Source organism: Euprymna scolopes, chromosome 45, assembly GCF_053919585.1.
Source record: "Euprymna scolopes isolate OS-2025 chromosome 45, ASM5391958v1, whole genome shotgun sequence".
NCBI lineage: Eukaryota > Metazoa > Mollusca > Cephalopoda > Sepiida > Sepiolidae > Euprymna > Euprymna scolopes.
Window position 1 is genome coordinate 19,278,802 of NC_136526.1, and position 25,697 is coordinate 19,304,498.

General features: G+C 33.7%; 1 protein-coding gene and 1 non-coding gene across 2 annotated transcripts in view; both read left to right on the top strand.

Annotated features, from left to right (window-relative positions):
- The window catches only part of LOC145269055 (uncharacterized), a 688,318-nt gene that overhangs the window by 419,948 nt on the left and 242,673 nt on the right, over positions 1-25,697 (top strand). Inside the window, exon 6 of the mRNA XM_080124656.1 lies at positions 18,530-18,817. Within this exon, the coding sequence (XP_079980782.1) occupies positions 18,530-18,817 (288 nt within the window). The remainder of the gene's footprint in view (positions 1-18,529; positions 18,818-25,697) is intronic.
- Trnap-agg (transfer RNA proline (anticodon AGG)) lies at positions 9,171-9,243 on the top strand. The gene has a single exon. It is a non-coding gene; the product is annotated as a tRNA-Pro (tRNA).

Sequence of the window (25,697 nt, forward strand, 5' to 3'; positions counted from 1 at the left end):
CGCTGTATCAAGTGTTTGTGAATCTAACCAAAGCATTTTACACCATCAACAGTGATGCTCTCTGGTAAATCTAAGAGAAAGTAGGGTGTCCTCCAACCTTTGTAAGAATATTCAAGGAACTGCACAGGGACATGAAAGCTCGAGTCTCGTTTAACGGAAAATTGTCTGATGAAATCCCAGTCGACAATGGTGTCAAACAAGGTGATATTCCTGCCCCTACTCTTTTCTCTATATATTTTGCTGCTCTACTTGCTCATGCGTTTCGGTATTGCGATAAGGGTGTCATGTTAAAGTTTTGAACCACAGGTTGCATTTTTAATCTTAGAAGATTTAATGGCAGAACCAAGCTGCATCATGTCTTGGTCAAGGAGTTACTGTATGCAGACGATGCTGTTTTTTTGTCACACACTGAGACTGATATGCAGCATATAATGAATAGCTTTGCTGACTCCTGCACTGCCTTTGGTCTGATGATCAGTTTGTCTTAAACAAAGGTGATGTTCACTCCTGAACCGGGCCAGCCATATGTGGAGCCGAACATCATGGTCTGTGGTGTTAGACTGGGAGTAGTTGATTCATTCATGTACTTTGGTAGTTCTCTGTAGAGGGATGGCTTTCTCAACACTGAAATACACAGACGAATTCAGAAGGCATCTGTAGCTTTTGGAAGGTTGGAGAATAGAGTAGGTCTGATCGTGACATCACAGACAGGACTAAGATCTGCTTTTACAAGACCTGTGTGCTAACCAAATTGTTGTAAACATCGGAGACATGAACATTGCATCAAAGGCACATTCAATGGCTTGAACGGTGTCACCCAAAATGCTTGAGATGTATCTTAATCTTATATGTGTTTTTTTAAAGACACCAAACATCTGCCTTACTTAAAAATGCTAGGTTTATTTTTGGTGTCTTTAAAAAAAAACACCCAATACTTTTGCTGATGAGGAGACTTTGTTTCCAAAAACTATATTAAAATTATTGTCCATGGCTCAATGTCTATCTCAATAAAAACGTCGTTTCCGAAACGATCGTATAATTTATTGAATTTTTTGTGTTCCTCCTAATGAAACCTTTTTTTAATTTAAATTGTAAATTATCAATCATATTACTGATTATTAAAATAGCTCTAGGATATATATGCCTACTGAGCTTATTATGTATCTGCATTACAACGAGCACTGTTTTTCTTGTATTTTAATTACATTAGTGATTTTATTATTACATTAAAATACATACTGCTCTTTAGACTGCTGTTGTAATCCCCTTTAAATTTATATATATATATATATATATATGTTGTGGCTGCAAGGTTGAACAATAATTAGTAAGGAAATACAATGAAGACGCAAACAACAAGATAACGCAATAATAAGTGTATTAAAGAAAAGGTATATTTACAATATGTACAAATGACGGTGTCGAGTCAGAGAGTCTTGGTGGGAGGACATGTACGCTCTTCGGCGTCACTTCCGGTGGCATTTGAGTAAGACACACCAAGGCCAACCTAGGCTTGCCATTTATAGTGTTATGTTATTCGCATATGCAAATAAGTGGTTGCCACCATAACACCCCCCTCCCAAGTTTTGAAGTCACACAGATTTCAATATCTTTTTCTTTTTGGGTTTACCATTAATGGTTCATTCACTTTTCTTTTCCTACCTGATCTTCGGGGTTCAGGTGCATTTTGAGGCGGTTCCAAATTAAAAGATTCGTATATGATATCTATGGTGTCCTCCTCTTCGACTGTTGTCGTATCATCATCATCTTGGATATGACGTTTTTTTATCTGATTTAGGTGCCTTTTATGTATATTCTGTGGACCTTTAATCATGTATGTACAATCACCAATGCGTTTATCTACTACTCCACATTCCCAGTTAGATGTGTTATTTCTGTAGCACTTAAAATATACTCGATCTCCCGAGTTATATTTCTTTCTTCTCGTGTGTGTCGTGTTTCGGATAATTGCCTGCCTTGGCAATAGTTTGTCAAACGCTGATTTTACCTTTCTGCCAAACATTAGATCAGCTGGTGATATGTTTGATGGTGTACTAGGATGTGGTGTCATCCTATATACTTGCAAGAATTGTTGCAAAGCTTTTTCTGTTGGTGTTCCAATGGATTTCTTTAACGCTCGTTTTAGCGTGTCCACGAACCTTTCCGCGAGGCCGTTCGACCTTAGATGATACGGCGGAGTCGTGATGTGCTTCACTCGGAACGTTCGCAAAATTCCTTAAACTCTGCGGATGTGAACTGCGTTCCGTTGTCAATGACCAGTGTGTCTGGTACACCGAATCTTGCAAACAACTCGTGTAGGAACCCTATTGAGTTGTTCGTTGTTGGATTCCTGCAACGCATTCCCTCCGGCCATTTTGTGAAACTATCTACTACAATTAAATAATAGTTTTCACCTACTGGACCAGCGAAGTCCATGTGGATTCTCGACCATGGTTGGTCGGTTTTCGGCCAAGGTTTGTGTACTATAGGTGGAGATTTTGCCGCTAACTGGCATCCTTTACATTTATCAATTGTTGTCGCTATGTCAGTGTCCATGTTACGCCAGTACACGTAGCTTCTCATTAACGACTTCATTCGATTTATCCCCGGATGTCCTGTGTAGAAATCTCTTAACATCCTATTCTGCAATGTTTTGGGTATTACCACTCTCTCGCTGTACAGTAACACATCGTCACATATGGAGAAAACTTCCTGCACCTTTGTGTCCGTTATAATTTTCTCTTTTATGTTTTTTATATATTCGTCTTTCTCGGCTTCCCTTTTAATGTCCGACAAAGTTACGGGTAGTTCCTTAATGATGTTTGCGACCATATTTTTTACTTTAACATTTGTCCGAATTGCTGCAATGACTGATTCTTCCAGATTGTGTTTCTGTGGTATCAGTCTTGACAGTCCATCCGCATGGCACATCTTTTTTGATGCTAGCAGTTGTAGCTGGAAATCGTAATTAAGTAGTATTGTACCCCAGCGCAGCAATCTATTTGCGGTGTATACCGGCAATCCTTTTTTTGATCCATAGATCGTGACTAACGGTTTATGGTCGGTTTCAAGTATGAATTGTCTACCATATAAATATCGGTGAAATTTAGTCACGGCAAAGATTATGCTCAACGCTTCTTTTTCGATTTGTGAATATGCCCTTTCGGCTGGTATCAGCGTTCTCGAAGCGTGCGCTATTGGTTTTCTAGACCCATCCGGCATAATATGTTGAATGCATGCTCCTAAGCCGTAGGAGCTAGCGTCACTAGCGACGACTATTTTTAAGTTTGTGTCAAAGTGCGTTAAGAATAATTCGGATGTTAGTGCGCTCTTTATTTTGTCAAAAGCGGTTTGACATTCTTGCGTCCAGTTCCACGGTGTATCCTTTTTAAGCAGATTATTTAAGGGGGCTCGCAAGTTATGCATTCCTTCAATAAAAGATTGGTAATAATTTGCGAGTCCTAAGAAACTCTGCAAGGTTGTTACATTATCGGGTGCTGGCATATTTTTTATTGCCGCAGATCTGTCTGGGTCTGGACGTCGTCCATGTTTGTTTATTATGTGTCCAAGATACTTAATCTCGTTCATACAAAAGTCACATTTACTTTCTTTTACGTTAAAGCCGAATTCTTGTATTCGAGTAAATACTTGTTTCAAATGTTCCTTATGTTCTTCTAGGGATTTGCTCCTGACAACAATGTCGTCCAGGTATGCACATGCGCACTCAATGCCACTTAGCATGGTGTCCATCGCTTGCTGAAAGATGGCAGGCGCTACTTTGATGCCAAAAGGCAATCGGTTGTATTTGTATAATCCCTTATGCGTATTGATGCATAGTATTTTTTAGCAATTCTCCTCGACCGGTATTTGCAAATACGCGTCGCTCAAGTCTATCTTGGAGAAGATATTACCCCCATTCAACTTCGTGAATATTTCCTCTGGGCTTGGTAGGGGGTAATGGTGATCTTTTAATAAGGAGTTGACCCGGGTCGAAAAGTCTGCGCACACTCTAACTTCGTCATTCTTTTTCATTACGTATACGGTGGGGGCTGCCCACTCGTTGTGTTCTATTTTTGATAGAATTCCCGTCTGTTCCAATCTATTTAATTCTTTATCAATCTTTTCCAACCCAGCAAACGGAACATTTCGTTTTTTTCTAAAAATTGGGCTGGCGTTTTCTTTAAGTTCAAACGAGGCCTTGAATTTATTGCAGCGACCTAAGTTAGTCGTGAATGCCTCAGGAAATAATTTTTTTAAATCGTCTTTTATATTTATTGTTGTTGGAGAAGAACATTCTAATTTTTTACAGAATGTATTGATTGGCTTATCCCATAGTCCGAATTTCTCAATTAAATCTATTCCAAACAGATTTTCACTATTTTTTAGTACGAATATTTTTAATTTCTTCGAAATCCCTTTCAATTTTATCGGGAGGACAACTTCTCCTTCAAATTTTATACCACCACCAGTTACCGTCCGGGCTGCTTTACTAGTTTTCATCATGGCTGGTTTTCCCAACTTTTTCCACGTATTCAGGTTTATTATAGAAACATCGGAGCCGGAGTCGAGTTGTAACTTTATTGATATTTTAAATATTTCCACTTTTACGTATTTTCACCGATCTTTGTCTAATTTTGTATTTAATTTTGTTTGCTGTACTCTCTTTCTGGTGTAATCTTTATATCTGCAGCAATCGCTTTTGTGTCCCACCTTCTTACAAATGTAGCATTTTTTCTTCTTATAAGGACAATCTGATTCCCAATGCTTTTCTGCACATCTCTTACAGTTATATCTAGGAAGAGGCTTGTTATATTCTGTACTATATTTATGGTTATTATCTTTGGAATATCCCGTTCCATTGCTTTTCTTTGTAAAGTTCTTGGTTGGTGCGTATGGTTTTCTAACTTTTCTTACATATGCCACTCCGGATTCTTCTATATTTTTTTAATCCTTTTTTAGTGTAATGGCCCTTTCACAGTCCTCTGCTAGTTTCTGGAGGGTTAAATCTTGCTCAGATTCCAGCTTAGACAACATTCGTCTGCGTATTTCTGCGTTTTTCGTGGAAACTAACCCTTGAGCGAAGATTAGACATTTAAAATCTTCTACCGTTAGTTCTGCAAGCTTAAAATTATCGCAGTTTTTATTGACAACTGATGCGTATGTCAAATAATCTTGGTTGTCCATCTTTCTTAGATTCATGCACATCCATCTTTTATGAAAAAGAGATATATTGGGATTAAATAATTCTTTTAGTAATTTTACAGCTTCCATGAACTCTAATTCCGCAGTTTGTTTAGGTAATATGTAATCTACGAATTTGCTGTGTTCTGATGTACCCAATTTTCTGAGTAAAAGGTTCACTTTCTGACTATTTGGCCAATTTTTACAGTCCAGTTGAAAAACATCCTCGTATCTTGTGTAGTATGCTTCAAAATTCTTCTCTTCCTCAGGCACATAATGAAATGTGTCCATGCTATTAAAAATAGTTGTATGGGAGAAATTAACACTATCGACATTTTCTGAATTACTCTTTAGTAGTTCCAGTGTTTTAGCAAAACGTTCATCTTGTCTTTCTTCATATTCCAATTGTAGTTTCTTATGCCTTTCTTCCTGTTCCAATTGCAGTTTTTTCTGCTTTAATTGTGCCATTTTCTGCTTTTCTTCTTGTTCCTGCTGCCATTTCAATCATCTGTCCTCTCTCTTTTCCTCGCGGTCAGCCTGTGCCTGTATTTGTGTTTGCAAAAGCTCGTTTTGTGTAGCTTGTCTGCGTTCATCCCGCTCAGCCTGTGCTTGTAAAAATTGCATGAACATTTTTGATAAGTCTTCCATGTTTTTTTTTTTTTAGTGTGTAGTTAAAAAAATATTGTACCATGTACAATATACACCGGTTTGGGTTACAACAAAAAAGCAAATTGCTGAAAGCTCCTGTTTTCAATAATAATACCGCTGCTTGCAATAATATATTCTTTTTGCGAGTCACGCTGCAAAAAAAAAAAATAAATAAATAAAACAGGTTTATCTGGAATCACGAAATGGAATTGACTTTCCGTTTTTAGGCACTTACTAATAAGTAAATCTTTCCACAAAATAAAAGTTTGGATTTTTTTTTAATCGAGTCACAATTGAATAAATGTATGCAGTACATTTAGTTCTTTGAGTTTTTTTTTTCGCTAGTATTTTAGTAATTAAAATACCTCTTAGATTGAGATTACCTTTTTTTTCGTGACGTTTTACTGTATTATCCGTTATTCAGTGACAACTTCAAGAAGAAAAAGAAAAAAAAATCCTTTCCTTGAATTTTAGTTTTAGCTGTGGTATTTCCTTTTAGTACCGACGTCAACCAAAACATTAATTAAAAAGTCCTTTAGTTGTTGTTTTGTTTACGGAGAACAGTAATTAGAATCCACTGGTGAACTTTTTTCGTAGGTTACTTCCTTGCTTTTCGTAATACGGGTCTGACCTGTCATTTTTGCGACAGAACAAAGTTCGCTTTTCGTTTGCAAGTTGGTCCTTTAGTAAGATTTGTCGTGTAGCGACAAAACAAAAATTCACTTTTACATTCGTTAGCAAGTCGGATTCCCAGAAAACGGCGTAAATTGTCGCTTTTGCCACGTTAGTGTTTTTTTTTTCACTTGAGTTGAAATTTCTTTTTAGCGTAAAATCCGTTTGCTCGTCAACACTTTGCATTCCTTAAAAAAAAATGGTCAACCTTTGCGTTGTACTTTTTTTTTTTTTTTTTTTTAAATATTTCTTCGTCAAACTGTTATATTTGACGCTTCATATCTCGTCGCCAACTGTTGTGGTTGCAAGGGTGAACAATAATTAGTAAGGAAATACAATGAAGACGCAAACAACAAGATAACGCAATAATAAGTGTATTAAAGAAAAGGTATATTTACAATATGTACAAATGACGGTGTCGAGTCAGAGAGTCTTGGTGGGAGGACATGTACGCTCTTCGGCGTCACTTCCGGTGGCATTTGAGTAAGACACACCAAGGCCAACCTAGGCTTGCCATTTATAGTGTTATGTTATTCGCATATGCAAATAAGTGGTTGCCACCACAACAATATATATATATATATATATATATATATATATATATATATATATAATATGAAAAGAGCATTTTCTGTATATCTATGAGTTCAGTAGGCTCGGTCAATTTTATGAAATTTAACGTCAAAATTCTTTATGTGCCTGGCAGTGTTCTTAGATAAGTGTTGTGTCGCAATGATTTTTGATAAATATCGATAATTAAAATAATACGATGAAAGAAGAAACATGCGATTTTGACCAAAGTGAACATTTTATATAGCCTTACATCACAAATGCATTTGGGAAGTTTTATTATCACACAAGCTGAATGGCCCAACATATAAAACCAATAGTAAGTTCTTTGATATGACAAGGGCGCGTTTGAAAAGAATGTTTCTGCTTAAAGCACAATTTCAAAATGATATTTGACTTTTAGTTTTAAACTTAAATAAACCATTATCACCGTGCAAGCAGTAAGGCCAGATATATAATATATTTGATAGGTTCTTTGATATGGCAAGAACGCATTCGAAATTAATGTTTCGCTTTAGAGCCCAATTGAAGCGTGATACATTTTTAACTTAAATGCAGGCCATTATATATTTAAAATAATTTTATAAAATAAACAGTAGGTTCCCTACAGTGCAATATATATTGTGAATTTCATCACTGCGGGAGACATGTGAAGCTTCCTCCACGTGATTCGCAAAAGATCCCCAATTAAAACAGGCAATCAATCGATTTTATTGAACAATGGCCAACTCATCGATTTCGATGACAATAGAAATCTGAGGATGTTAAACGTTCGTTGAGCATAATTCAATCCCGGGCAACTTCAGGTCACCCTGCCAGTATATATATATATATATATATATATATATATATATATATATATATTCCAACAAGATGGAGAGATGAAAAAGGAACAAAACAACTTATATGTTCATCAACGTTTCATCTTTATTTCAAGACTTCTTCGGAGTGATTAAATTGAAGAAAATAAAATATCAATACGATATTTCAAAATACACTTGTCGTGAAAAATATATCTTTGTTCTATTTCAGAACAAACTGTCGTCCACATGTCAAAAATGTACGTCGTTGTGGAGTGAGTGAGATTTTTTTTACCGTCAGTAAAAAAAAAAATAAAGTCAATGACTCATAGCTTTTCACATATTTAAGAAGATCTAATGTAATTTCAAATAAATCTTGACGAAGGCTTATTTATTCAGCGCTTATCAAAAACTCAAACACAATTAACCAGCGCGAAGGCTGCTAGTATTTATCGTCTTAAATAAGTGAACTCATTAAAAGAACAAAATATAAATTTAGACACAGAGCAACTCATTTACACCATAAAAAATATTACTTATAATAAGTATATAATCTAAAAGATAAATCTCACCTGTCTGTTTAAATGGATGTATGTATGCCTGTCTAAAAATTTCAACAGAGGCGACGGATTTTCACGAGATCGGTATCGTTTTAAAGCTCTGCCCTTCGGACGACAAATATCGAAAGATTGCCTAAAAAACATGAATTCCTTCAACCTCAACTCAGCACTTTTCTACAGGGAGAGGTCGCGTTTTTTCGCCTATATTTTCAAAAATCATCCCATATTTTCGATTGACTAGTCAATACTTAACCTTCGCCACTTCCGGTTTGGCGATCGACGCAACGGCAAAGACATCACGTTTTTTTTTTTTTTTTTTTTTTCACTTTCTTTTCCTCCTTCGCGGTGCGGATTTGAGCTTGCCTGCCTGCCTACGACCACTTTTTTTTTTATTTTGCTCAACACACACCTCCAAACACCCGGGCAACGCCGGGCACCCAGGCCAGTTATCTATACTATTAATAAAATTCTAAATGTTTATTTATTTGTGTTTGCTTATATACCAATAAAACTTTCGAACGGATGCACCGAATTGAAAAATGCTTTTTTCTGAAAAATGTGAGTCCCTAGATTGGAAGATCTATATATGGTTCGTTACGAACAATGCCGAGTCACACAAAAGCCCGAAATAAGGGGGCTTGGGCCGTTTCGTAAACTTGTCCAAAAAGTTATCTGCCATATCAACGGAATTTAGCACTGTCTATATACAGTCACGGTAACATCTATCGGCATACGGACAGGACTTGTGGCGCAATGTATAACGCGTCTGACTAGGGATCAGAAGATTCCAGGTTCGAATCCTGGCAAATTCGTAATAATTTTAACCATCATTTTATCTAACGTTTACTCATTATCCTTACCCTTAGTTAAGGTATTTTTGTTTTTTCAGTGATTTTGTTTTGTGTGCATGGGAATTTCCTATAATCTGAGTTCTCAGAGTAAGCGTTGATGGTAAGACGATGTTGAGTGTAATCGATTTTGTGTTTGACTCGCCGTTGAATAAATATATATCTTTACGAAAACTTCTTTATTCAGCCCTTATCGCAAACTCGCACACAATTAACCAGTGCGGATGCCGCTACAATTTGCCGTCTTTAATAAGTGAACTCAAATTAAAAGAACAAAATAAAACAGGGCAATTGACTTACAGCATAAAAATATTACCTATAATCGATGTAATCAGCCAATAATTAACAAAACAACGATACACTCATTTTATTTCAATTCACGCATGCCATATTTAATCGCAAAATAACATAAATTGCATCATATCTTTTTAAATATCTAAATAGTTATCTGACGTTAAAACATCTCACTTGCCTCACAATGCTATACACTTTTTGAAATGCCAACAAAATGCCGGGTTATCTCCCATGACTCACTCTGTATAAGGTTAAGAAAACGAGCTTTCCTGTTTCAAAGTTAAAAAAAAAAACTAGTTCCACAAACGCGGGGAAATAAATTCGCTAAAACATGTTAGATACAAAAATTAAATAAAAAGTAATTTCCTGGCACAGGGAACTATTTTTTAGCAGAACAAGAACGTTTTCAAAATTTTCAAAAAGTTTCCAAGTTCTCACGTTTTCAAAAATCAAATAATAATTTTTTAGTAATACTTGTTAATACACAGAGTTTTGAGTATATATATATATATATATATATATATATATATATATATATATATATATATATATATATATATATATATATATATTGTTGATCCTCCGACAAAAGGACTTTTGGGGCTAAATGGTGGGAGCTAAAATGATGGAGTAATCGTTTCTCTTTTTGCCTGGTGCAGAACTAAAATTTACATATGTTGAGTCCTCAAACTGCACAGTTTGTTCATTTTCAGCATGATTTGACGTACCCTGGGGACTTTGGGGGCTAAATGGGGGATGCATATGTTGAATTTAGTTATTTTTTATGCCTCGTTTACTATGCACTCACGGGGTCTATGCGTGCTTCACTTGTTTTTTAATGTTCATCCCTTTATATATATGATAGGAGAGAGAGAGAGAATGAAAGAGAGTGTGAGAGGATATATATATATATATATATATATATATATATATACACTAGTCTACCCATTGACCCTTAAAGGTTAAGATGAAAAATGTTAAAAATAAAAAGTGATTTTAATATTATATTATCTTTTATTGTCTTTAGAAAATATTTTTTTAAGTGGTGAGCGAAAAAAAAAAACTTAAGGAAGCCCCCAGAGCATTACTGCAAGCACTAATTAAAATTAAAGATGCTCTACTAAAAGTGCTACTAAAACCAAGTTTCTACCTCTCCCCTCCTTCAAGAGAAAATATTTTTTAAGTAAGGCCTGAAAAAATAAATCGTCAAAATCCACAGGTGTGCTACTAAAAGCAGGAAAGATGGCTATAAATATAATTATGGTTATATATTATATATTTATATTTAAATCAGCTTTTTTTTTTAACTACGTTTGTTCATAAGGAAAATACGTTAAAATAAGTAAAACAAAAAGAATTATTGGTCTTGTGTTTGATTTGAATAGCAGTAGTGGCTTTTAATATCATACTTAAGAAAGGGTAGCCATGAAATAGGTAAGCCGGCGAATTTTTTGAAATCGGAAGTGTTAAAAACCGGATAGACTGTTTAAACGCCCAAGCAAGCAAGCTGATGTGAGTTATATATTTTCCTCTATAATTATATCTCTTTATATTTGACTTTTAATTGGAGCATTTATATATATATATATATATATATATATATATATATACATACATATATATATACATACATATATATATATATATATATATATGTAAATGCTCCAATTAAAAGTCAAATATATATACATATATATATATATATATATATATATATATATATTCTCCATTATATTTCTCTAGTTTTCTTTAGATTGCCCGTCCCTCTTTACATCTTATAATTAAAGTTCTGTGTTTTAAGGTTTTTTAACTCCAACTTTTAAAGAGTTCCTACCTAAAATAAAAATCCATTATTCATTGAACATTTGAATAGTCAAGTCGCTGCCTGATGATATTTGTTGTTTGATTGAAACAAGTAGCCGTTTGTAGCAGCGGGATGTAAACATGTTTATATAAAAATAAACAAGTGTATATATATATATATATATATATATATATATATATATATATATTTAAATGCTCCAATTAAAAGTCAAATATAAACAGGTATAATTATAGAGGAATAAAAGGTGAATCAAAAAGGTTGTTAAAACAGTTACATTCAACCGAGCTTAAATTTGCGTCACTGTATATATATATATATATATATATATATATATATATATATATATATATATATATATAATGTGTGTGTATAATCTGGAGGGAGAGTGAAAAAAAGAGGGACGCACATAAAATTTACAAATAAATTCTCTGTATATATCTGTCTAATTATCTGTCTCATTATATATATATATATATATATATATATATATATATATATAATGTATGTATAAAGAGAGTGGTTTACATAAAAATAAAAATAAATGTGTGTTGATAATTTCGAAATACAGAATATATTAAGTCAGATAATCTTCCTGCTATTGTAGAAATAACGTTTCTCCCAGAATTTCTAATGTAGACAACATAATAGAATGAGACACAGACAAAATATATCCTGATAAAGGTGTTTCATTTTTGAATATTACATTCCTTTATTCAAAAGATTTGTTTAAAGTATTTGATTACTCTCAAAGCATCGTTTACATTTGAGATCAGACTGCCACTGAAGAAGAAAGCTTAATTTTGATAGCCATTTTGAAAAAGTCTGAAGGATTGGTCTTAAAGAGTTGCTTTAGGATCGCTAAAAATGGAACAATAGATTAAAGGATGAAAGTTTATTTTAAAATCTCTTCCGGCTAAGAATGATTAAACTCTACAAGAGATTTATCTTGATCCCCTTTCTTTCTAAGAATTCCAAACCAATCCAATCCAAGAGATTCGGCCGTCTCACAAAGCAAAAAGCGTCGTGGTATTTTTAACATTTGTGTTTGTGGTGGTCGGCATCAAGAATCATCACTTTAAATGCCAATAAATCTAAGAGCCAGTATGGTATGAATGTGTACGTATTTGTCTAGTCTTTTTGTACGCATACATATACACAAAGAGAAAGAGATCCGTGTACATATTGCACACGATGTGTTTCCGGCCCCTGGTTAAGGTATTATCTCCGCCTTTCGATATTAGTTATAACGTTATTTGATTATATACATGTGTATTATATACTGCACTGTATTTTGTTACGAATTGGAATGCCGTATTCCGGGGTTCTACCGTATTTATATTATCTAATATTTATCTTGGTTTCTTTATTTCCTTGTCTTTTCCCTCTTTATTTCTATATTTCAATACAAACCTTAATCCGGTGTCACTATGATAGGCTTATTCAGGTTATGATGTGGGATACAATGTTTTTTCCGGCCTCTGGTTACGGTATTTGCCCCGCCTTACGGTGTTATTTATAACGTTATTTGATTATATACTCCTTTTTTGATTTATTTTACTCCAGTCGAAGTTCTCAGAAATCAAGGGACCCACAACCTGGGACTAATACTTGAACTCTATATTAAATACATAGATATTTGAATGTTCCATTTAAGTTCTTTATTTCTCAAACACTGAGTTAGTAAAGAAATTGAGAACATAATTTTCCTCTTTCCAATTAATTATTTTCATATATTGTATCATATTTTTTTATTTTAGTCTCTTAGTCTTACTGAATTCCAGTACAAGAATTTATCTAGTCTGGTGGAGTATCCAGTTTCGTGTTGTTACTTGAGGTAACATCACTTAGGGAAGGTGCACCATTCTTCGTAAAAGCCATAGCGAGATCTTATTTGGGCAGTGGATACTATGTGATTTTGAATATTTGGTCAGGGTTTACTTCTATGGAAAAAGTATCCTCATGTCAGGTTGTTCTGACAAACCCCTGTACAGAAAGACCTTAGACACTCGAGGATAGTGTCTAGTAGGCGTTCAAACTGTACTGTATTTTGTTATTAATTTTTAATGCCGTACATAGGGGTTCTACTTTAAGCATTCAAATCTTGGTCAAAGTGCCCCATTCCTTTTTCTGTAAATCTGTGTGTGTAAAGAAAGAAATCAAATATGTATATATTAATACCGTATTGGTTTTGAAAGTAAAAATGTTACTCTCTCTCTCACTCTCTCTCTCACTCTCTCTCTCTCTCTCTCTCTGCTTTTAATAGTTTATAAAGATTTTTAAAAGAAATCACAATCTTTATAAACTCCTGGAACTTTTGGGCACCCTCAAGCGGGGCACGAAGGTTATAAGCTCCTTTATCTACCCGTATCTACCACTATATTTAGAGACAATATTTTGTCTCAGTAAAATGCCGAAAAATCATCGTCGTCGTTGTCGTCATCATCATCATCATCATCATCATCATCATCATCATCATCATCAAAGCCACACCTTAACCGACACACAACGTGTTAGCAGACAAACGTAATTAAATGTTATCTCATGTTTAATTAATGACCCTGCCGTAACCTTAAAAAAACAAAAACAAAAAACCCAAACAACAACAACAATAAAAACAAAAAGCAATTTGAATTATTTGGATTCAGCAGACTACTGTTCTCATCTTGAATGTCATTTTCACAATGTTTCGGTCGATGTAACCTTCGACTTTCTTCAGTACTCTAACCATAGTTAGTACCGAAGTACTGAAGAATCGTGGCACAGTGGTTAATGTATTTGGAAAAATCAATTGTAAAAATGATATGCTCCTGAAGATTGAAGGTTCAATCCCCAGTGTGGGCGACCGAAAAATAGAATTGCGAATTACTTAGGATCTCTATCCAGTCATGGCTGACGGAACAAGAGCATGCTACCCCCGTGAAGTAAATAAAGGGCCCCGCTCGAAATTCCGTTCAGATTCCTGGGTTCGAGAAAAACATTCCCGAGTTTGACAAGATACACCTGAAAAAGGTTGGAAGTTACATCGACCGAAACGTTGCGAAAATGACACTCAGGATGAGAACAGTAGTCCAAAGAATTTCAATACTTGAAAATAACGAATCCTCATTTAAAAAATGCAGACACCTAAAAAACAATATGGTAAATGACTCGCTCAACATTATATAAAACTATAGAAAAACAAGCAAAAACATGTTTTACACATAACAAAATAGAAGGAAAATACTTGTTTAGTTCACGAAGCAATGAAATAAATTTAAAGGGAAAACCATGTAGGTTGTCTGTGATTGAAACAAGTTATATTCTGTACCAGTCCTGTTTCTTTGCAGACACGCCATATATTAAACACCTATTACCAGGTATGCGTAAAACATGGCTAAAAAAGCGACTATGATTTTTAAAAGTGGCTTATAATTATTTTCTTAGATTATGTTTAAATTTTGATTGTTTCAAAGATCAATTTTAATTGTTTCAAAATTTTAATTGTTTGAAAGATCAATTTTAATTATTTCAAAGTTCACTTTTAATAGTTACAAAATCTTTAATTGTTTGAAAGATCAATTTTAATTGTTTTAACATTTTAATTGTTTGAAAGATCAATTTTAATTATTTCAAAGTTCACTTTTAATAGTTACAAAATCTTTAATTGTTTGAAAGATCAATTTTAATTGTTTTAACATTTTAATTGTTTCAAAGATCAGTTTTAATTTGTTTCCTAAACGAAAGTTAATCTCTGAAAAGCAAAAAATATGACAATTAAAAAACATCCATTGAAATTTAATGTTTGAATGAATCTATTTTTAAAATCTCCGAAAAAATAATTATCAGTTTTGAAACTATTTCAACGATAGTTAGTAAATTAAAGGTTTAATACATAAAAAAATTACATTTTTTTTTTACTAAAACTTGCATTATTATCCAAATAGAAACAAGTTTGTGGGGATCTTAGGAATATAAAAAAAAAACTCCCAACCGGACGTTGACTCGTGTACAAAGTGTACAAATACGTTTCTGCGCATCGGCTCCACGCACCTTTCCGCTGAGAAAAATAAAAATAACAGAAATTAATGTGACGAATGGAAAGTGTGCGCGCCTAAAATAAAGTATGAACAGCTATTACGTAGTGGGAGACAGTTGGGAGAGATAAATAGCAAGGTTTTGTAAACCGAGGGAAATAGGGAAGAAGAGCGGCCAAACAAGCAAGAGGCAGGCACAGCAGCCAACGAGAAGATCTGCTTTCAGAGTTAAGGCGGACAACACTTACTTGCTAAGGATTACCACAAAACCACTAAAAACTTAAGAAAATATATTTTATTGGCACAAAGGAATAAGTACTCTTAAAACATTCGACTTTTATATCCTTTTCTCTTCCAAGTATAAAACCGATTCCTTTTAACACTCAAATTTTAACCAAACTTTTATTGTGTATAACAACTATCGAAATGTTAAATGTTATGCTATCTCAACTTTACTTAATGACCCTGACATGCCCCTTTGTCTTGTTATATTTGTAGGGAGTTGTTATAGTATGTTTTTAACATATAGCAAAATTATTGTAGATGTATTATTGTAGGGAGTATAGTATGTTTTAACATATAGCAAAATTATTGTAGATATATTATCGTAGGGAGTATAGTATGTTTTAACATATAGAAAAATTATTGTATATGTATTATTGTAAGGAGTAAAGTATGTTTTAACATATAGCAAAATTATTGTAGATGTATTATTGTAGGGAGTTGTTATAGTATGTTTTAACATATAGCAAAATTATTGTAGATGTATTATTGTAGGGAGTTGTTATAGTATGTTTTAACATATAGCAAAATTATTGTAGATGTATTATTGTAGGGAGTTGTTATAGTATGTTTTAACATATAGCAAAATTAGTGTAGATGTATTATTGTAGGGAGTTGTTATAGTATGTTTTAACATATAGCAAAATTATTGTAGATGTATTATTGTAGGGAATATAGTATGTTTTAACATATAGCAAAATTATTATAGATGTATTATTGAAGGGAGTTGTTACAGTATGTTTTTACATATAGCAAAATTATTGTAGATGTATTATTGTAGGGAGTATAGTATGTTTTAACATATAGCAAAATTATTATAGATGTATTATTGAAGGGAGTTGTTACAGTATGTTTTTACATATAGCAAAATTATTGTAGATGTATTATTCTAGGGAGTTGTTATAGTATGTTTTAAAATATAGCAAAATTATTGTAGATGTATTATTGTAGGGAGTTGTTATAGTATGTTTTAACATATAGCAAAATTATTGTAGTGTATTATTGTAGGGAGTTGTTATAGTATGTTTTAACATATAGCGAAATTATTGTAGATATATTATTATAGGGAGTTGTTATAGTATGTTTTAACATATAGCAAAATTATTGTAGATGTATTATTGTAGGGAGTATAGTATGTTTTAACATATAGCAAAACCCATAAGTTACATGAAAAATGCCTGCAGTCTTATGCAAATGTCAAATGCTAGCTTACTTTCAAAAATTACAGAACACACTGTAATAATTGCGTTTTAATAATTTAATGGTGTTGTAATAAAAAAAGTAAATGCTTATTTAAGTAGAATAGCTGTGAATGAACACAAGGATTTATTTATCTTTAACATAAAAGAAAAGATTCATATTTAACTTGGTATACTATTTTATTCTGTAATACTCTAAAATTGTTTATTACGTCTGTTTAATAATGTTTCCGCAACAAAAAGGTGTAAGTATAATAGAATTCCGGGATACGGCATTCAAAATTACTAACAAAATACAGTACAGTATATAGTGTTGTTTGGTTGTTTTACAGCATATCAACCCTTTTTGGGTTATTTAATGCCGAATCCAGTTATTTTGGAAATAGTATTCATGTTGCATCCGGTTATTTTCTAGAAGGTTTTTATTATTCAAACTCTTTGTATCTTCAATCGCTAGTTTGTATTGTTTGGTTTGGTTGTTTTATTGCGAATTTTATGATTTTTGATCTCTGCTTTGCAGAACATGAATGAGTTTTGCAATGGGAGAGGGAAAAGAGTTACAGTGTTGATGTTTGGTACATTTTAAGTTAGCAAACCAGTCAAGAAGTGGGTCGGATAGAAAGAGAAAGGGGAAATATGAAGAAAGAAAGGGAGTGGGGGGAAGGTGGGTTGTGTTTTATTTATTTATTTATTTATTATTATTATTATTATTATGTTTAGTATTATTTTTATTATTATTATCATTTTTATTATTATTTTTATTATTTTTATTATCATTTTTATTATTATCTTATTATTATTATTATTTTTATTATTATTATTTTTTATTATTATTTTTATTATTTTATTATTTTTATTATTATTATTATTTTTATTATTTTTATTATTATTATCTTTTTAATTATTAGTATTATTATTATTTATTATTATTATTTTTATTATTTTTATTATTATTATTATTTTTATTATTTTTATTATATTATTATTTTTATTATTTTATTATTTTTATTATTATTATTATTTTTATTATTACTATTATTATTTTTATTATTATTATTATTGGTTTTGGTTTTTGTAAAAGGAAGTAGAAAAATATTTACTTCACGGAGGTAGCATGCTCTAGTTCCGTCAGCCATAAGTGAATAGAGGTAATGAGTATGGTTCAATCCTCAGTGTGGGCGACCGAAAAATACGTTTGCGAATTACTTAGGACCTCTATCCAATCATGGCTGAAGGAACAAGAGCATGCTACCCCCGTGAAGTGAATAGAGGGTTCTGCTCGAAATTCTGTTCAAATTTCCGAGTTCGACAGAAACATTCCCGAATTCGACAAGATACACCTGAAGAAGATCGGAGGTTATATCGACCAAAACGTTATGAAAATCACACTCAAAATGAGAACAGTAGTCCGATGGATAATGATACAAATAACCAATCCTTATCTCAAAAATTCAGAAATGTCAAATCATTAAAAATTTTAAATAAAACTTTTGTTAAATAACTATGTTCAACACTTTTTTCGGTGCGAACTTCATACTGCGTTAATTTTAGCAATTTATTCTTGTGATACCTGTCCTGTTTCTCACCAGACACGCCATCTAATTAAACACTTATTACCATTTATTTTCTCCTTTCAGTTCACCCGAAACCGTTGCCTATTCTTCAGAGAAATCAGCAGATGAGGGAATCGATGTACGAGCGCCGCGTGCTAGCCAGAAATCAACGGATGCCGCCGCCTCTTCCTCCGCCACCGCCGCTGCTGAAACTGTCCAGAGTGGTGCTGAGCAACAACCAACAGCAGCAGTAGTCGTAAAACGAGAGGGCTATCGATCGCCCCTCTGTCGCCAGATCTCCTGTCTCAATGCCTCCACCTCATCATCGTCGGCCTCCACGTCTTCGGAAGCGTCTTGCGAGGTCTTACCAAGGTAAAGTAAATGTTTTCCTCGCGATTCATATCTACAACTATATTCTTAGGCTGTGACCAGCCATCTGCATTGTGGAATCGAGGGTTGTGGAACTGCAGAACCCTATATATCTTTCAACACGCATATATATATATTAAAAAAAGATATATATATGAATAAATGACAAAATTCTATATTCCAAATTTCATGACGTTGACCATCTTACAATTTATTCCTTTAATTCAGTTGACATTTATAATTTTTGACAATATCTGTTTCGTAGCACAACATCGTTCACTTAATTATTATATCAATCAATGAATTTATTTTTCCCTTAAATCATCAGAAAAAATAGCAACTATTAATCCACTAAAAGGAAATAAAATGCGTTTGGACATGATTAAAACATCTGAAAATTGGAAGAGCAGTTGCAATTACCTTATTATCTGCTTACATTGCGCCATTTTGAACTAATATATATACATATATATATATATATATATATAGGTAATCTGACCAGTGAGATCTCCCCCCCCCCACCATTCAGTCTCAAGAGACAATGGACACCCCGGTAAAGGTAACTGCACCTGTAATTATTTATGAGACAAGGGTTGGGCAATCTTCAATCGCACCTCTCTTGAATCGGCACTGCTTGGGTCCAGTGGCAAAGAGGGGCCCAAAACTAATTGGAAACAATGCTGACATAAAGCACGTGGAATGTAGACCGCACCCAAATATCTTATAAAAACCAATGTAATCTTCACACCTGCTTCAAAGCCGATTCTCTGCTCTGGTCTGATGAATGTCCCTGAATTGGGACTCCACTAAAACATGTATTCATATATGTAATCAATAAAGGTTATATAATAGACAGACTATATATATATATATATATATATATATATATATATATATATATAGCCAGTAGAGTTTAGTTTCCTAGAAGTACATCCAATGAAACAACATGTCTCTACCAAAAGAGTGCTCAATGAGTGAACAGAGCAGGTATATTAAATTTATTTATACAAACATTAATGGCTACATATGTGCATACATGTTTCTGTAATCACCCGCGTTGGGGGATTACATCTTCAGGCCAAGGATTACCATCGAAACTGATATTTCAACCAAATACATTTTCCTATTTCGTTTGTCAAGTTAGAATGTAACCTGGGTGGGAGTCATAAAACGGTGAGAGGACAAGTGAGGTCTTTGAAGATAATAAACATCTTTTTCATTTCCCTTTCCCCTTATCCAACCCATCTTTTGGTTTTTATGGCATAAGGTACTTGAGAATTTAGTTTTTTTGTCTTGGAATCTGTAAATTAAGAACATTTGCTATGGTCACTAAGTACTGACCGATGTCTTTCAATCTACACCCATCTACACACATACATGCAACACACACACAACACACACATACACAGACACCCCCCACACACACTCACATTAATACATATATTCAAAAGCGAATATATGCTGTTCGTTTTATTTTACTCACACACACGTACTGAAACTAGGCAATCTCTCTCTCTCTCTCTCTCTCTCTCTCTATATATATATATATATATATATATATATATATAGAGAGAGAGAGAGAGAGAGAGAGAACGAACGTGTGTGCATGCCTGTGTGTATGAGTCGGAAGATTCAGTGCAATTCTTTTACTCCTATTAGATTCTTTTTATGGAAGTTGCTCCAGATAGGGCATGAAGCCACTTGATATATGGAACTAAAATAAAATGAAACATGATTGTTGCAACGACAAAAGATACCTAATTTATCTTCATCTAAAAAAAACAAGGTGGGAAGAAAACGGTCAAGAGAAAGAGAGTTCTACAAGCCTGCAGTTCTTGAAAAAAAAGCTACTGGAATAGGAAAATCTATCCTAACAGCAAAAAGATGAAGGCCACTAGACACGAGTCAAACGAACAGAAACAAAGGAAGCAGAAAATAAATCACACACTTCTGAAGAACACATGTCATAATAGTATTTATAGGACAGACTAATAGTGTTTATAGGATAGGATAATAGTGTTTATAGGATAGACTAATAGTGTTTATAGGACAGACTGAGACCAGCAACATTATGTCTATAAAAAAAGAGATAGAGGAAAGAAAAAAAGGTGGTCAACAAAACTTATGAACCTTATAAAGAATCCTCAAATTGAATAGTGATACATTAGCCCTAATATGGCAAAAATACGCAATACAAGATCTGTTACATCGCCTCCCCTCTGAAAGAATATCCAATGTTTCACAAGTCATAACCAAGTAAAATACATGAATTTTGAATAGGACTTTTTATTTTATTTATGGAGGTTAATTGTTCTCATTATGTCAGCCATGATCAGATAAAAGTCTTAAGTAATTTGTAATTGTATTTTTAGTATTGTTCCTACTGAGGATTGAACCATCAACCTCCAGAAGACTGTCAGTTATGACTCTTTATACTTAGCACTTTTATCCGTTACGACATAGATACGATAGCACATTTGTAGAGATAGAGAATAGTCTTAGGCGGGAGAAAGTGTTTGGAACGATAGCGAAACGAAACGGCTTTATGAGAAGCAGGAAGAGCAACGAATGTAATGTACGACTCGCAATACAGAGACGCTTGTTTTTATTCGGCCTATTAATATATTGCATGTCTTAGTGGGACATTTTCAAAAGATCAATATCTCATCTTTTTCAGGAAATGTGATAATCTCAGTTCTTGCACATCGTCTCACTTGGTTTCTGCTAAAGAAATTTCCCAACTGTGTCACTGATTTCATCACATGAAAGCAAAGAGAAATAAGAAAACAATTCATGCTCGGTGCCTACGGATAATTTTCAGTTGAAAATCGGTGGCGGAAAAATGACAAAATAAAAATGCAATCTTAAATACTATAACTTTGAATTTGATTAATAAATTTACACAAATGAAAAATAAACATCCAACGAAGAAGAGACAGCCGAAACTGCTGAAAGCAATTTTGAAAAATAAAATTCTGATTGTGCTTTTTGCTGATTTTTTACGCCTGTGCTTTCATTTCGTCAGGCAGTTTGAAAACTTCAAAACTTTATTAATTTATTTTTTATTGCTGCTTTTAAAAACTGATATTCTCAAAATGATACTGAGATAGATAGAGCAAGTATCTACAGAGAGTGTTACTTGTGTTACGTATGCGTGGCAGAATAGGTCTTTGCTTACATTGACTCAATATTCATTTTACGGCACATCAGCTCTTTTGAAGGGGTTTTAAAATAAAAACAGAACGTACTTTTTTATAAATCTTCTTCACATCTCTTTTGTCCTCGAGTGGTTTGTGTCCCGACGTCGGCTCCTGTAACAAAACTGTCTTATGCACAACAAACGCAAGTCTTATTTCTCTGGACAATTGGAACTTTATTCGTTTTACGGTCTAAGTCGCGCCTCTGTTCTCTGCTTATCCTTAGAAGGAGGGTGGGAATTTTTCTATCGATTCATCTGTAATACATCGGTACCTCTCGCCGCTTCCACGAGAAGTCTTTCGGGAGAACTGTGTCTATCGGACTCGAACTGAAGACTAACTGAATGACCTAAAAACGTATCATGTGCGTTTCTATATATTTTAAGGGTAGAGGAGCGATATAGGCACCTACGTCACTGGCACGACATTAGAATAACCGATTAGAACCGGAAGCCATGCCAATTAGGATCAGAATAGGACAATATTAATTTAAACATACATTTACTACAAAATACATTAAATAAAAAGTTTAAAAATTAGAAAATTGATATTAAAATGAAATAAAATATATAGAAATAGAGATAAGCTATATTTAAATAAAAATGAACATCATTATAAACGGTAGATGCGGTCCTGCGTTTTCCTCAAATAGAAAACAACATGGCTGACGAGAGCCTAACATTATTTACCATTAACTGGCCCCCTTATGTTAGGCTTGAAACCGACGGTACCAATATTTTTCTGACCTTCTGTACAATTTTAAATATATATATATATATATATATATATATATATATATATATATATATATGGAGATAACTGTCTTCACATACGTTCTCTGTTTTAATGGATAACAGCATCCTTTTGTTACTTCATAATTTATGACGTCGTAAATGATCTGCCCCATCGCCACAATGTATTCTTACGTTTTAATGAATGGGCTAATCCTTTTGTCACGTTTTAATGAATTGGGTAACCCTTTTGTCACATCATAAAAGTCATCGTACATATTTCAGCCGCTTTTTTACAACTCATCCTCATAAAACTGGTAAGTTATTTAATGTGATATTCATGTGGAGTGGACCGAGAGAAAAATAAATCGAAATGACTAATTAATTACATCTTATCAGCTTATGTCTTTACTCATCTAAACACCGTGTGTGCTCTCAAACGGACTCTATTATCTTCTTTCTTTGAGGAACCGTTACGTCATCGGTATTTCTTGTACATTCCCACGGCACTTTTAAGCCCTAGATCACCAAGTTGGCCTAAACGATTTGCCATTTTCTGTTATTCTTAACTAAATTATATACGAGGGTATTTGCTCGCTCAATATCTAGCACTAGAAACTGATACCCCTGCATAAAAATGTAATAAACTATCGTTGAACAATAGGTGCTGTCGTTCCATATTTCCCCTCCTTTCACCAACTGTGAGAGACGCTTTACTGAAACAATAAAAATCTGTTTGCTATGATGTCTATTGCAGCCGTGGTTGAAGGCAGTCTATTGATATCAGAGCTGGAAGAGCAGTGAAGTCACTTCTATCTCCTGTCTGTCTTTTCTCTTTGATTTCAGTGACAATAGATGCTTTCTAGATAGAGTCTAGGTCATTGTGCTTGTGAAGACCTGTCGTCTCCTTGATTCGCTTTTAAGAACTATGGCTAGTCAATGTGCTCCTTACGCCAACTGAACACAAGAAATGACGACTTTTAAAGGCTTTCGGATATGCTGAAAACGAATATCGCAGGGAAAAGTAGCGCAGACAAATAGTTTTCGAGATATAAATAACTGCATTATGGCAATATAATTTCTAGTTGTTTGAATTGGCCGCCATCTTTGTTGTTTCAATGAAATGGTTTCGTGAGCATGCGCAGACGAACTGTGAAGTTAAGTCTACGAAATGTAAACGTTTATTCTAGAAAATTTTGAACTAATTCCAATTTCAAGCTAATTCCACCAAAAAAAAAAAAATACCTTAAAAAATTCAAATTAAAGAAAATTCGGTCAATGTGCACTGGTTGTCCAACCTGTTTATTCCGGAAGCTATTCTTAACATGGAGAGGTTGAAAATAAGAAAAAGCCTTTCGGAATAATCCCTCCCCATGTTAAGGACGGCTTTCGGAATAAAAGCTTCTCATGTTAAGAATGGCTTTCGGAATTGTGCTGAAAAAACTATAGGTCTGTCGCTTTCATATTCCGCCCGTTCAACCATGGCCGCTATGTATTTATATGTCGAAAACTACTTGTCTGCGCTAATTTTCCCTGCGATATTCTTCTTCAGGATACTCGAAACCGTATATAAGTCGTCGATTTATCGAAAAATGTTAAGGCGTCTTCAGTTGGCGTAACGGAGTACATTGACGCTACAGCTCACTCTAATCATTGGATAAATAGAGAATTCGAAATCACTAATTAGTTTGGCGATGGGCTTTATCGTTCGAATCAACAGGAGGTGTGTAAGTCAGAGAAAGAAAAATCAAAATCACTAATTACTTATATTTTAACTTCCCATCCTTAGATCTCTGAAGATCTTGTGTACTTACAAGCGGACTTTGTTTTCCATCACCCTTTCTCTTGGAGCCATGTGACGTCATCTCTATTTCTAGTACTTTTTTAAAGCTTTCAGTTGAACTGATATATGCCGCCTTAATTCAAAATGGGAAATTGAAAGAATCAGATAACTACTAAACAAGCAGCGATTATAATCATTCGACCGGAGTCGAGTTTTCTAGGTATTTTTAGAACAGACTATTCCGCATTCCATGTGACGCTATAAATCGAACCTGAACGCTGTCACAGTCTTAGGCAACCTTAACAGGATCTGATCACTTATTTCAACATTACTATAATACATTCTTATATGTTTTAGTGAATAATGTAATCCTTTTATTCCCTCATCCTCTTTTGAAGTAAGAGTTGGAAGCTCTACAGTAGCTAGCGAGTAGGTTAGCAAGTTAAATATGCAACACGCATTAAAGCTTGGTATGATGCAAGGAGCTAAAAAACAAATATTACTTCAAGGTCAAAAACTTGCCAACGATAAGTGTTAGATAGAATAGATTCTGGTACAGGAAACAGCTGTTCTCTACTCTTTGTCAGAAGAATCGGTCATTGAAAAATAAGAGAAGCAAGAGTTACCAAAAGCAAAATAAGAGAAGCAAGAGTTACCAAAAGCAAAATAAGAGAAGCAAGTAACTCAAGATCCACTTTCTACAGAAAGTAACTGAAGGTTTTTGAACTTAAATAGATTCTTTATTTTTGATTATATCTTTCTTGTAATTTTAACACAATATGACTAAGATATTGAGAACATTTTTAAAAAATGCAAAATTCTAATAATCTTTATGTATGAGAACAAATGTCTTTTAAATGTTGCTCATTTTCAGCTTCGCATATTTGTGCTCTTTCCAAAACATTATTCATGACAGATTGCAGAATCTCTGGATTGCGATTTAACTCCCTTTATTTCGTTTTTGATGTTTTCCTTCAATTCTTGCAGAGTTTGTTAGAAAGAAACATCAAAATAATTAATTATTATTAAATGTTACGATTCTTTCCTTTATATATCCTCACAAGAAAAAGTCGGTGATAGTCAAGTCTAAGGAACCTGGTAGCCATTTTACATTGCCATAGCGAGAGATAATGCTGTCACCAAAGAATTGCCTTATTTTGCTAAAACAATTT